The sequence below is a fragment of the Eriocheir sinensis genome, chromosome 21 (genome assembly GCF_024679095.1).
Source record: "Eriocheir sinensis breed Jianghai 21 chromosome 21, ASM2467909v1, whole genome shotgun sequence".
NCBI lineage: Eukaryota > Metazoa > Arthropoda > Malacostraca > Decapoda > Varunidae > Eriocheir > Eriocheir sinensis.
The window spans coordinates 3539255-3554388 of record NC_066529.1 but is presented as its reverse complement, the minus strand read 5'-3'; the positions used below and the strand labels follow the sequence as shown (position 1 = coordinate 3554388).

General features: G+C 42.0%; 1 protein-coding gene across 5 annotated transcripts in view; it reads left to right on the top strand.

The window, feature by feature from the left end:
- The window catches only part of LOC127001528 (dynein axonemal intermediate chain 1-like), a 68357-nt gene that overhangs the window by 1221 nt on the left and 52002 nt on the right, over window positions 1-15134 (top strand). For 2 of the 5 annotated variants that reach the window (XR_007755324.1, XM_050866148.1), the window contains exons 1-3: window positions 6472-7801; window positions 9047-9172; window positions 14513-14645. Coding sequence is in view for 1 of the 5 variants with exons in the window: in XM_050866148.1 (XP_050722105.1) it covers window positions 7653-7801; window positions 9047-9172; window positions 14513-14645 (408 nt within the window). In the remaining 4 variants the exon portion in view is untranslated. Of the gene's footprint in view, window positions 1-6396; window positions 7802-7833; window positions 7905-9046; window positions 9173-14512; window positions 14646-15134 lie in introns of those variants that run through there. The other 3 variants (XR_007755325.1, XR_007755327.1, XR_007755326.1) reach the window with 3 other exon arrangements.

The window sequence follows — 15134 nt, the reverse complement described above, 5'->3', positions numbered from 1 at the left end:
ATTCCTGGTAGATTATAGTGTGATTAAAGGCATTAATTCACACGTCAATGGAGTTTTTAGTGTGTATGAAGACAAGGATTAAGAGTAGGCTACTGCATCGAATCCTATTGGGAGCACATACTTCCCCTCCAGTGCAGTAAGGGTTGGCGTCTGCACTGTTACAATATTCATGATATATCTGATGGAGCTATTGCATTAATGTAAACATCAGTGGAATTAATGTTCCGTTAGGGGGACGAGGAAGGGGAAATGCTCAGATGCAACATGTGGGCACATTATCCCCCTTCCCCCTTGCATTCATACGTTCACCACAACCCTGCTGCACTTAAACTCTTTCGATATAATGATCACACACACACACACACACACACACACACACACACACTGCAGTAGGGAATCGCAGCCATTTGAAATCGTGTGTTAAACTATACTTAAATTTAAGGAATATGAGAAAATGAGATACAATTCTAGATATACGAGCCTGACTCAATCCTGTTGGGGTACAAATGGATAAAAATAGAGTAAGCCTTTTGTTCCACGAGCCTCGAAATATAATGAACGAAAATCTGAGATGTCTAATAATAAAGACTTAATTCTAACAGACTAGAGGAAACATTATATTTGTCATACATATATTTGATGCCTTTCATGTTTATATTTAACTTTTTTCTTGGATGATTATTATTATATATATTTGGTATAAAGAAATATTAACTACTGCAAATAATAGACTTTGCTGTAATCTGATTAAGCATCTTGTACAATCTGTTAATGTTATAAGTATAGAATATAGCGAACCTTTGGATATAACGTCTTGGTGTTCAATTAGTTAATTAAAGTAATGGGAAACTGTATTGGGGCACACATACATCCCCCCCTCTCTCTCTCTCTCTCTCTCTCTCTCTCTCTCTCTCTCTCACGCACACACACACACACACTCTGCAGCTGGGAACACACACGCAGTCTCTTGTGCATGATCTGCCGCTGCTGCAATGCGCGGCGGCGAAGCGACATAGAGGGTTTGTGCAGGCGACGCGTGCAGCCCCGACCTCGTGGAGACAGCCAGAGCCACTCGGGTCTCTACCTCGTGGTCAGGCGACACGGTGCAGGGCGGGGAAGCTGCTGTTTGTTTAGGCGAGACGGTGTGAAGACATGGAGGCTGAGGGCGCAGTGGCGGGGGACGGGAAGGAGAATGCAGCGAATAGGTAACGTTGTATATTTTCTGATTGCCTCTGTGTGTGTGTGTGTGTGTGTTCGCAGGAATGAGTCAAGCTTTTATGTCCCGTATTTTTTTTTCTATATAGTTTTTGGCTTTGCGTAATTATATAGTTTTAAACCACAATTTTAGGGGTATTTTCTCCTCCTTTGTGTTTTCTTTATACACATAGAGAAAAATACGGATGGGTAATTAGACAAAAAAACTGTAATAGTTTAGTTTAGTTCAACTCTTTTTTTCTTTTTAAGTGGATGGATAATCTGCTGCAGTAGGCAACCTAACATAGCCTAGCAAGCATGTGTTCCTCACTTCCTACCATCCACATCTAGTATACAGGATTCTCTATTTCGCGTTTTCCATTTCTTTTTCTTTTTTTTTGCTATCATCTAAATATTTTATTCTTTTCACAGCCTAGTCTACCTTCTGCCTTAGTGTATCATGATCTAAGTTTCCCCAAGTAATTATTTCCTATTTTATAGATATATAGATATAGATAGATAGATAGATAGATAGATAGATATAGACATATATTCGGCACCTGTTGCTTTGATACAATGCGCAACGATCCTTGTTACCAACATCACGAACACCTGGTGTGGTCATATTTTTGCTGGAAAAAAACTTGACCTTTACCATTAGTAAACGAATCCCCATAAAGCTGTAGCACAGGCCAGGGACACCGACCACGTGCCGTGACGCAGCCGTGTATTCAGAATTTCTCTGGTGTGGCATAATGTATCTTTCTCTGAGGCTGCTGAGTAATTTTTATAGCATGTTCATTTTAATAAATTAATTCAATGTATTCATCAAAAGTTCAATGAAAAATTACATATAACGACATTAGTAAAAAAACAAGCAAGTGTTAGTGTTTTTATCTGTCGCTGAATGACAAACTCAACAAGCAACAGTCACTGTGAAGTGAAAACTAAATGGCATTTTCCCGGGTTCAGACGAAAATAGCAACAGTATCAGAGTCGAACATTTACATCGATAGAAAAAATAAATAACAGTAGAGTAAGAACTGAGTGTAGCATTTACGACAAAACAAACAAAACCGCGAAATATAAGACAATAGCATCACCCAGCAGAACTGAGGTGACTTAGCCCTTATCACACCCTCTCTCGTCTAGGCCATTCACTTGAGATATCTTACAAAATAGTAGAATGACAAACCCCGTTCCCTACGAGCTCTCAGTGAACCACTTTAACAGGTTAATCCAACACACACACACACACACACACACACACACACACACACACACACACACACACACCAGTTTGTTGACCTTTTTTGTAAACCGGCCACATATTAAGCGTCACTTTCCTAAAAGACCACCGTTTTGGCCATCATGTAACAGGCGTGTCATTTGGGAAAAATCCTGTTTGAAAAGTGCCGCAACTCATCCACTCAGCCGCCCCCCTCCCGCCCCCCACAACCTTTACAGAGAGAGAGAGAGAGAGAGAGAGAGAGAGAGAGAGAGAGAGAGAGAGAGAGAGATTTACTTTTTATTCCATCCATGTTGATTATAAACATTAACTCGTAATTTGCATTGTTTTTTTGATCATCGAAATCTAAGAAAGAAGAAAATTACGTAATAGTCTTATTTCTTCCAAGTTTTCCGTCGCTTTTTTCTCTCTTTATTTGTTATGATTTTTACCGCAGCGTAAAGGTCACAGGCAGCACTTAAGACGTCGGCCCCGCTCCGCCTCGGGTATTCTGGCCGCGGGGACACGCATGCAAGGGTGTCACCGCTCGTACCTCACGCCACCGACCTATGAATAGCACGGCAAAGGTTACTCATGCATGCAGTACTGACACACTCTTGAGATAATGAAGAAAACAGATCCTCGGTATATAGAGAAACAAGCAGCGTTGCCAAATTATCGTACTCATCGCACTGCATTTTCGTAGTTTCTGGCCGATAACTATAGCAAAAACAAACAAACAACAATCAATAAATAGGAGTTTTAACGCTAACTTCAATTTTCTATCGTTATTTGAGTAGGTACGAGAGTTTGAGGCTTAAAAGTAATAAATACGATGTGGTGAATACGATAATCTGGCAACGCTGCTCAGAAGAGAAAAAAAATAATAGATGAATGATAAAGGATTAGCAACGACGCGAATACTTTAAATAATAATGAATTGGATCCTCAGAATAGTGAAATACGTAGTGAAGAAATAAGGAAAGAAGTGATGGTGAATAATGGTAAAATATTAGTAAGATAGTAAATAAGAAAGTTTATATGACGTAGTAAAGAGAGGAATCTGCATAATAGTCGAGAAACTCATAAAAAGTAGTAAATAAATGTATCTTGGAAATTGTCAAAGAAAAAAAGTATTGTGAAGTGTATGTAAATGTCGGTAGGTTTATAGTGTGTGTGTGTGTGTGTGTGTGTGTGTGTGTGTATAAGTTTCCCACACACGCCAGTCACGCTTTTTCTATGTGTGTGTGTGTGTGTGTGTGTGTGTGTGTGTGTGTGTGTGTTTAGGTAAATAAGGCGGAGTAAAGGAGCATGCAAGATTCAGATAACACACACACACACACACACACACACACACACACACACACGAACACGAAGGCTCGAATGGACCATATAATCAATGTAAAATAAAAAGAAAGCAAACATAAGGAAACGAAAGAAGAAAAAAGAGGCAGAAAAGAAGAAAAAGTTAAGGACAGACGAGGTGAATCTAATGACAGCATCCGCCTTTGAAGAAGACGAAAAGAAATACGAGAGAAAAAATGGTGTGGTAAACATGAATTTTTAGCGTTTTCTCTTTTCTTTTTGCTTGTCATTGACGGGTCTTTATATTTTCTCTCTCTCTCTCTCTCTCTCTCTCTCTCTCTCTCTCTCTCTCTCTCTCTCTCTCTCTCTCTCTCTCTCTCTCTCTCTCTCTCTCTCTCTTCCTCTTTTTTGATACTGATTAGACCTTGGCACGTTGCTCTATCATTCTCATGCACACACACACACACACACACACACACACGCACACGAACGCTTGCCTGCCTCGCCCCGTCATTATGATCTCACGCGCCTCTCCAGCCGCCAGTTCTCTCCTCCGGCGCCTCTCGTAAGCTCCTCCGGCAGGCTCCTCCTCCTCTTGCCTCGTATCCGTGCGGTGAAGATTTTGTCGAGTTTTCACGGCTGGACAATTGTATAAAGAGGTGTACAGGGAGAGATAGAAATCGTCTCCTCTACCAGTGTCTCCTGAAAGCTCCCGTCAGGCTCGTTCACTCGTTTTATTGTGGGTGTGAAAGTAGAGTCAGGTGACATTCATAGGCATACAGAAAGAGATAGAACTTGCCTCCTCCAATAGTGCCCTCTAAAAGCTACCCCGTCAGGCTCGTTCTCTTGTTCTTCCTGCGTGTGGTGTGAAAATTTTCATAGCTAAGTACTGGAAACAGGTGCACAGGAGACATTTGAGAGTTAAAAGAAAGAACCTACAAGACCCTTTTTTTCTGTGATCTAATGTTATCTTATGCTTCAACTCTCGGATCCATTTTCGAGTCCCTCTGCAGTTCACTCAGGCGTGTCTCGCTGTTTGGTTACGTGTTTGTGAAGGAATGCGACCCAAGTGGTTTGTAGTGCGTGGTGCCTGGAATAAACAGAAAAATAAAATGCAATGGGAAGAGTTGAGTGCTTTGAAGAGCCTCGCTATATATAACCTGCTTCCTGTGGTGCCCGGAATGAACAAAAAAAGAAAATAAAGCCAAAGAGTGTTAGAGAAGAAATCACGTACAGCTTATCAAAGAATACGGACAAACAGGATGAGTTATAACGTGCGACACTTCTGGAGTGGAAACGAAAGATATAAGCATTTATGTATGTGGTGCCCAAGAGAAAAAAAAATGTGTGTAGAGTTACCGTATAGCAAGTGTAGAACAGATCACTTACAGCCAAACAATAGCAACACGTGAAATACTTTTGAGGCAGAAAAGGAGGATCTGAAACACTACATTGTACGGTGTTCACGGCAAAGAGGAATTGGAGTGCCGTGTGACTGGTTGGGGAAGGCCTCGCTCTCTCTTCTCATGTGTTGTTAATCGTGTCGAAAGAGGATGCCTGTGCTTCTATGTGGTCTCTCCTTTTCATTGCGCTGTCGTGTCCCTCCTTAGCTGCTGACTGGAGACGCCTCAATGTCCTATCTTATGTGTTTTGCCGTGAAAGGGAATCATACGATATCCCTTTATTGTGTGTTCAGTGCTTTCTAATCCCCGTTCTTACAAGAGTTAGGGGCTGCGCAAAGCTTCGGGTGGGGAAAACCTCATCTTCTCCCTCACCAATGTACGTATTCTTCTGGACGAGGACATGTGTGACCCTGCAAGCTTCCGTCCTGGTGTGCTCTGTGTTCTCATCCAGCTCGCTCTCTTTCACAAGTTACATGACTACGCTAAGCTTATGTTTGATGAAGTTCCACCTTCTCTGGAATCCTTTGTTACTGTTCAGCACGCCAAAGAAAACGAGTGTGTCCTGCGGTGACCTCTCTTTGTGTTAACGTTTTCGTCCTCCTCGTCTTCATCCTTTGAGAGCTGGGTGGACGCGCAATGGCTCTCCTCCCTTCGTTATTTCTGTGTTTTTTCTGCTACGTCTCTTGTCCTATCTATCCTCCTCGTGTCCTGTCCGTTTTCATCTTCCTCCTGTGTTAGTTAGGTGACCACAAAGGGCGTCCGACTAACATATGACCGCTATTGATGTGTTTGTCGCTGTGAGCGGCACCTTCATGGCGTGAAACCTTGCCCTTCCGTGTCTTGTGGGTTTAAATCTTCCTCCTCCAGTTGTGAGTTTCCCAGGGCGACCAGCCAACACCCCACCGTCTGTAGTGATATATATGAATGTGTTAATAGTTCATGGAGAAACCTGTGTGATCTGAAACCTTGCTCCTCCGTGTCGTGTGGATGTTAATATTCTGGTGTCAGGCTTCGGCGAACGCCCAAGGGTTCTATTCTTAAACATTCGCCACCCAAGTACACATATTTGACAAGGCTTTCCTAGGAGTTGTGGGCATTTCTAGGGGTAGTTTTATGACCCTGGTGGTAGTTTGACCCTCCTTCCTTATCATCAGTCTAAAAGAAAACTCATGAGAACCCGATTGAGCTCCATTTTGGGCTTTGGAAATAACTATGTGAGAGGAGAAGCGTCTTAGAATACCGATCCACGTCTCATTCTATCGTCTCTGTTTAGGTGTTTATAGTTTGATCTGAAATTGTGAGATCTGAAACCTTGGCTGCCCGTGTTTTGATGAGGCTTGATTTTTATCCTTCAGTTGTTGGTGTCACAGTGTACAATACTTAGACACTTTTTCTTGAGATACACCGCTCGAGATGATAGTTCAGAAAGATAAAAAAGTGCTGTGTTGTGTTGTGATGTGTTGTTGTGCGGGTGGAAAAAGATTATGAAGTTGTGACTCGACGTGATGGAGTGTTGATCCTGAAGAAATAAAAACAATCGACGACATATTTCAAGCAACACCATAATTCATAAGTGAAATAATGAAATAAAAAAAAAACGAAAATAGGAGGAAAAAAAGGATGTTGACAGTATATGCTGATAAGTGATCATTAAACTTGTAAGAGAAAAGAATAAACAAAATATGGACTTGAATAAATATACGGATAAATTTTAAGATTGAAAATTGAGTGGTTAAAAGTGAACACAAGGACATATATAAAAGAGGAGGGACAAAAGACAGATCATGAAAATTATAAGGAAAATGGAGGTTGACAAAAGTGATTGAAACGGAACACTGAGAAAGGATAAAGAAGAGGAATAAAAAAGAAGAATATGATAATGGAAGTTGAAAAAATGGAAAAAAAGAAAGGTTGACATAATGAATGATGAAAACTGAATAACCAGAACGAAGAGGATAAAGAAAAAGGAAAGAAAAATCAATAAAGGAACGATGGAAACAAGCAAAACGGGGAAAAAAAAAGGTTGATAGAATGAAGACAAATAATAACTGATCACCAAGAAGGAAAAGAAAGAGAACTAGGAGAAAGAAGACGATAAAATAAAGAAAGAAGAGTGAAAAGTGACAAGTGGCCATCAAAGGTGACATACCCACGCATTATAAGCCTACAGTAAAAAAAACCATAAGTAGCACATTCCGAAGCCTCATTCTCAGCGATCAAGTCCGAACACAATACGAGACTAAGGCGAACTAAGCAAGAGGAACCATTGATTACAGCCACTCACAGGAAGGGTAAACGAGCACTTCGAGATTTCCGGAAGCTCGTTTGACTGGCATAACGGCCGCCTATCAACATCAGTGATCTCTTATACCCGGCTTCGAACTAACTTTCAAACCACCGCGGAATTGATACGACCTCCTAATCTTCGACATAACCTTTCTTCATGGAGGCCCAATTGCTGAGAAAATGACGAAAACACCTGGAATTGACGTCTAATAGTAGAGCAGTGACCCTAATTTGACATGGGGCGCACCAGGAGGGGAAGACGGGACCCCCAAACCCACCCTGCCCCATTATGGTCCCACACGAGACCCCTCCCGAGAGCTGTCGCCGCCGCCGCCCTCGCTGCCACCGTCGCCTCCAAACCAGGGTCGTCCAACTCGCAGAGAGGGTGAGTTGTGGAGTGGCGAAGGAGAGAGCGCTGTCGTGTGTAGTGTTGTGTTTCTGCTGTGTTGTGTTGAGTGGTGGTGACAGGCGGGGGTTGTGTTGACGGGGTAAGGTTTAATGGTTCTACTTATGGATAATCAAAGGGGCAGTTAAAGTGTTATAGTGATGTGGTGCTTGTGTTGTGTTATGATGCGTTGTCCTGCGGGTGGAAAAGGAAAGATTGCGTAGTTGTGAGTCGACGTGATGGAGTGTTGATCCTAAAGAAATAAAAAACAATAGACGACATATTTCAAGCAACACCATAATTCAACATGAGTGAAATAATGAAACCAAGTAAAATTAATCGTCCAACTATATGTTAAATAGTTAAATACGTACAATACCATGCTCGAGCTTACTAAATGGTAACTTGAAACTGTGATGGCCAAGGTAAGGAATTTTGTGTTCGTATCATAAAAAAAAAAATGGAGTAGGAGAGGGATAAGGAATGGGGTGGAGAAGGAAGTGTGTGTGTGTGTGTGTGTGTGTGTGTTCAGGGACGCTGTTTATAATCCATGACTTCATCCTGCGAGCAAAAACAAGTCTATTAATTCACTTATCAAAACAGTAATTATATGCAGCATAGTTTAGAGCCTAGTAATCACACCGTTAGCTCGCGGATTACAAGGGTAAGCCGAGCGATGCCGGACACGAGAAGGAAGTGACGAAAAGGGCACACACACACACACACACACACACACACACACACACACACACACACACACAGAGCTCCGCAGTTCAGTGGTTAGCACGCTCACCTCACAACCGAGAGGATACGGATGTGTAGTCTGCCCCATGTCCACCCAGCAGTGAATGGGTTCCGTGTGTCAGTCGGGGGGGGGGGGGGGGTCTAGCCTCCCAGGTGTATGTGGCTGCGAGGTTTCAGTCGAACATAAATGACCTAAAGCACTTGTGAGCTCCAAATTCAGGGAGGGCACTGGCTGGCGATCACGAGTCTGTCTTGGTCAGGCCGTGGTGAATTACACGCCCACAGATATTGTGTATATGTAAATCAATCAATAGTGTTCACGCTCCCATATTACCGCTTTATATACGTACTTCATGACTAGGATTATGAAAAGTGAAATAATGAATGGTACGTAAGCGATTGGATTCAAAGAAGTTGTCACATTAGTAAAACACGATGCAATACAGTTTACACGTAACTTACCGGTATTTATAAACATTAACGTATCCTCATTTGTTGCAGAAGACGGCTGCCGTCGGCGGTGGCTAACCCGGGCACCCCACAACGCGGGGGTGGCGGCGGCGGCGGTGGTGGGGGCGGCAGGCAGAGCCCCTCCACCAGGATACAGCGCATGCGACTACTGCTCAGGTGGATTATTATTATTATTATTATTATTATTATTATTATTATTATTATTATTATTATTATTATCATTATCGTTATCATTACTATTACTATTATTATTATTATGTCACTAATTCTCTGGTGAACTGATTGTATGGCTTGGCTTTCTGACGATGTAGCTAAATGTGGTGTGACACGTGCCAAGACTTATTATTCAGAACTGTCGTGACTTCATTTGCGCCATGTCCCGTAAATTGAGACTGATGACTTATTTGTAATGAATTAATGTGCCATGACCTGTCAACTGTATATTTTTATAGCGCCCGATGACTATGTATTTTGTGATTTATGAGGTATGACAATATTTGCTATGGTTTACGTAGATAATGATTTGCGACATTCTCCTCATCAGTCACCCTCTTCGTACTTGATGTTTTCTATTCCTTAAATTCCGCCGCCGTGTCGCCTCTCTTGTTATCTTTCATCGCTATTTTCACAACTTCTTTTGAATTTACTAACTTCATCCTTCTATCCTTCTCTCTCCCAAAACATTCTAAACGAGAACATTTCTTTGCTCTTCAACTTCATAATGAAAGAGTTCCAGTATCTACATTCTTTCATCCCTTTCACTGGTAAACACTGGAACAACCTTCTTCCTTCTTTTCTCTGTGTTTCCCATGACTTCAACGCTTCATATGTAAAGTGAAGTGTAAAGAAACTTGTCTAGTATTTCTATCAAAAAACTGATTATGCTTTGGGTACCTTTTCTGTTTGTCTATTTGAGTTGCGTGATGCGGGCGTTTTTATACTTTGTTTGCCTTTCGGTCTGCATAATTTACTATATAAAAAAAAAACCAATGTGCTCTGACCTGCAACTTGTGATAGACAACTGATGACTGATAATGCTTGACCTAATGCACCAACACCCAGAATTTATGGCTGATAACTGACTGACTCGTGACTCGTAACACTTGACTTTGTGTGTTGACTCTATGTTTCTTTTTCCTTGTGTGTGTGTGTGTGTGTGTGTGTGTGTGTGTGTGTGTGTGTGTGTGTGTGTGTGTGTGTGTGTGTGTCAAGGTAAAATGTGGTCACGTTCTCAGTTTTTTCCTCCTTAAATTTCTTGAGAGAGAGAGAGAGAGAGAGAGAGAGAGAGAGAGAGAGAGAGAGAGAGAGAGAGAGAGAGTTATCTTACCCTTCCTCCTCCTCCTCGTCTACCTCCTTGCTCTCCCCTAAAATCATCACGCTATATTTAGAATTAGATAGGCCTCATCTCCATTATCCCTGACTCATTATTAGAATGGACATCATCTTAGAATATGAGGTGAGGAGGAGGATAAAAATTATTCATGGGTTGAGAAAATCGTCGAATAAGGATAGACTCGAGTTTAAATTTACATTCTTTACATAGACAAAGCGTGCCATGAGTTGACTGAAGTTTATAAATGGATGATGGAGTGCAATAAGGGGGTGAAGTTCTACAGGCACACCCCCCCCTCCCCCCCCCAAAAAAAAAAAAAAAACCAGCAGAATAGGACTCATAGTAATGGGTTTAAGAACGATTTCAGATTCATTAAATGCATGTAAAGAATTTATGTACCAGTAGAGTAGTGGATGAGTGGAATAGTCTTGGCAGTCATGTGGTGAGTGCCAATACAACAGACACCTTCAAGAAATATATAAATGCATTGAGAGGGAGGATTTGTGGTGTTAGGATTATAGAAGCTTATAGAAGATGATTAGAGCGAGAGCGAGAGTTTTTTTGCAGACTCCTTATGTTCTTATCATCATAGTTATCATCCTTATCATCATCCTCCTCCTCTCTCCGTCTTCTTTCCTCCCTTTCTTCCTCCTCCTCCTCCTCACTCAATCTTCATCAGAGGCTATCATGTGATAATCCCCCTTCACTGTCGGCCTGTCTCTCGCCGCGTTACTGCCCCTAAGCGGAGGTGTGATTACGTTCTACCATCAAAGAAACCACCAGAGAGAGAGAGAGAGAGAGAGAGAGAGAGAGAGAGAGAGAGAGAGAGAGAGAGAGAGAGAGAGAGAGAGAGAGAGAGAGAGAGAGAGAGAACAACCTAACTACCGTTCTCCCCTCCTCTCTTTTATCTTGTCCTCTTCACAGTTTAATTCTCTCTCTCTCTCTCTCTCTCTCTCTCTCTCTCTCTTAGGTTGTTGTTTTTGATTAGTGGCCTCATTTCCCTTCCTCCTCCTTCCTCTCCCTTCCTTTCCTCTTTTCCCTTCTCCTTCCCTCTTCCCCTTTCCTCTTCCCCCTCCTAACTTCCTCTCCTCTTCCGCCTGTCCTTACCTTCATTTCTTTCTCTTCTTTTTCTTCTCTTTCCAGTTCTTCTAATCTTCTTTACTCTCCCCTCCTCTCCTTTCTTCCGCACCCTTCCTCTCCCTTCCTCTCCTTTCCTCTCATTTTCAATTTCTATCTATATTCTCCACTATCTTTCATTCCCCTTCTTCTCTCTATATTTACTTCCTTCCCCTTCCATTTTCATCTCTTATCCCTTTCATTCCCTTCCCTCTTCTTTTTCTCATTTTCCTCCCTCTCCCCTTTTATATATTTCCATCGTATCCCTTCCATTCGTATTCGCTCTCTTCCGTTTCATTTCCTTACGTTCTTATTTTTCCCTTCATTTTCCTTTCCTTTTTTCGTTTTTCTTTTCTTTCATTCCCATTGCTTCCTTTCCCTTCCATTCAATTCCTTTCCCTTCCTTTCCTTTCCCTTCCCTTCCTTTCCCTTCCCTTCATTTCCCTTCCCTTCCCTTCCCTTTCCTTTCCTTCAATTCTCTTTCTTTATTTTGTTTCCATCCCTTTCCTCACTTTCTTACCCCACCAGGTTTATTTCCTATCCCTCCCTTCCCCCTTTCCTTCCCTTCCTTCCCTTCCCTTCCCCTTTTCCTTCCCTTTCCTTCCCCTCCCCCTTTCCTTCCCCTCCCCCTTTCCTTCCCCTCCCCCTTTCCTTCCCCTCCCCCTGTCCTTCCCTTCCCCTTTCCTTCCTTCCCCTTTCCTTCCCTTCCCCCTTTCCTTCCCTTTCCTTCCCTTCCCTTGCTTTCTTTTCCCCTTACCTCTTTCTCTCTCTAATCATTTCGTTTCCTTCCTTTTCCACATTTTCCTTCCCCTCCAGGTCCATTCCCCATCCCTCCCTTCACCCCTTTCCTTTCCTTTCCTTGGTTTCCTTCCCTTCCCTTTCCTTGTTTTCCTCTCCCCTCACCGCATTCTTTCTCTCCATATTCTTTCTTTTCCCTCCTCACTTTCTTACCCCACCAGGTTCATACCCCATCCCTTCCCTTCCCCCTTTCCTTCGCCTTCCCTCCCCCACTTCCCCTCTTCTCTTTCCCCCTTCCTTTCTCCCCCCTTACCCTCTGAAAACATCTGCATAACGAATTGGCGAGATATTTATGTTTTTTGTGTAATCAAAGCGAATCGCCCAAACTCTCCAACCTTTTCCTTTTTGTGTATTTTTTTTTCTTCGTCTAAGATTGAAGTTATTATATGCCTGCGCGCCAGTCAGGAATTTATTCAGTTATTATTTGTTTAGTTTTCTCAAGGAATATTGTTGGGCGCGTGAATTTTTTTTTATAATGAGGGTTTTGTGTGTTTTGTTTTTCTTTCTTGCCTTGTAACTTTTCTTCTTTTTAATTATCCTTTATTTGTCAGAGTGTGCGTGTGTATATACCTTCAATAATCTTTTTTTTATATATATTTTTAATTTCTCATTTTTCCTTCTGATGCTTTTTTTTCTATTTCATCGCTTTTCTTTTTCTTTGTTTAGTTTTTGTTTTGCTTTCTTTATTTACCTTGTTTTTCTTTGTTTTCCTCTTCTTATTTTTTCTTACTTTCTCAGTCTCTTATTGTTTTGTTTCTTTTGTCCTTTTTGAATACGTTTGTTGGTTCTGAAATCCGTCATGCTTTCTAATGTTTAATGTCTTTTAATACACTATTTTATTGAAGTTGTGTTTTATTTTGTTTATTTTTTTTTTTACTTCTTTTTCTTTCGGCAGTGTCAACGTTTGTAAAAAATCTAATAATCATCAACATCAAATCATCAGAACTTCCTCCAAGTTATTTAACTCTTTTTATAAATATTTTTTTATCTAACTTGTATGTTTATGATATCTTTTTATACTGCACTTCTCTGTATGATTTATGTAACTTTTCTTGGTATTTTCTTCCATGGGTAGAGATTGTACATGCATTTATATATCATTCAGTTTAATTTCTTTTCTTTCTTAATTCTTTCTGTATTTCTTTGTTTATCTCTAACATAACGTTCTCTTTTATGCTACACTTCTCTCTATATTTGACCCTTCTTGCTATTTTCATCTGCATATAGATAGAGAGTGTGGATGTATTTTAACTCATTTCACTCTTTCATTCTTTTCCTTCCTTCTTTATTATTTCTTTATTGTTTATCTCTTTCATGACATTTATTTTCTTTTATACTTCCCTCTTTATGTTTAACCTTTCTTTCTATTTTCATCTTCATACAGGTAAAGAGTGTGCATGTATTTTTATTCACTTCACTCCGTATCATTTCTCTTCTTTCCCTCTTTTTGTTTCTCTCGAGGGCGTGTGTAGGTACGTCCAGCCGCGGCCACCCCTCATGCCTCGTCTGTTCCCTCGTATCATTGAGCGGGATTAGCGGTGATTACGGCCTGACTTACGGACAGGAGGGAGGAGGGTTCGTGAGAGGGGAGCGAGGCGGGGAGGGAGGATGGGCAGGGAAATGAAGGAGTGGAGAAAGGAAGGAAGGAAGAAGGGAAAGAGAAGAGTGGGCGGGAGAGAGGGGAGTGAGGCGAGGAGGGAGAGAGGACGGGAAGGCAGGGAAAGGGAGGACGGAAACGAACGGAAGGAAGGAAGGAAGAAGGGAAAGCGAAGGAGAGTGGGCGGGAGAGAAGGGAGCGAGACAAGGAGGGAGGGAGGGAAGGAGGGAGGACAGAAAGGGAAAGGAGGGAGGGAAGGAAGAAGGGAAAGAGAGAGAGAGAGAGAGAGAGAGAGAGAGAGAGAGAGAGAGAGAGAGAGATTTTTTTGGTTTGTGAGAGGAAGGATGGAAGGAAGGAAGGAAGAAGGGAAAAAGAGGGAGAGTGGGTGTAAGGGAATGAGAGAAAGAGAGGAAGAGAGTGAGAAAGATATTTTTTCGACATCTTCCTCTATTTTTTATGTATAGGAGCAGCGTCTTAAGTGATTTTCTTTTTGTGTGTGTGTAATTATGTTTTGTCCTTGCCCTACCTCTTGTTCTTTTTTAATGTACAGGAGCAGCGTGTGAAGTATTTTTATATATAGTTTTGTTTTTATCATCCCCTGCCTCGTGTACCGTAAAAAATGAATATATCACAGTTTCCGTCTCGCCTTCAGGATGCGGTCAGTCATTGGTCGGGTTGAGGCCGAGAACGCCGGTGAAGGAGACACGGCGAGAGAGGGCAGCTCGAGAGGACCGCTGGCTCGCTTCGCCCAGCGCCAGAACCTTCCCCGCGGCCAGCAGCGGAAGGTAGATGAAGTTATGTATTTCCTCCCAAAGACGACAAACACGACAAAGAACACATACAACCCATAGATAACCAGCAGACTTACATGATTATAAGTGGACACAGACTCCAAAGTTATCTAGTTACTCCCAGGACAACAAATAACAGACGAATACCACATACAGAACCCACAGACTTACAGACAAACGAACAGACTCTTTTAGAACCACAGATAACGAACAGAGGAAACGAACAGTTGTTACACACACACACACACACACACACACACACACACACACACACACACACACACACACACACACACACACACACACTCTCCAGACTTCCTGTAGCTATGTCGTATGTCTGGTCGCGTGTCCAGGCGTAGGGGAGCCTGAGCCAACGCGTGATGCGGGCAATATGTTCCGTCATATTCAAGTGTTTCGCTGAAAATTACAACTTTCTCGAGAAGACGGAAAGTCAATAGGAAGCCAACGCTCAATTGAATTTTG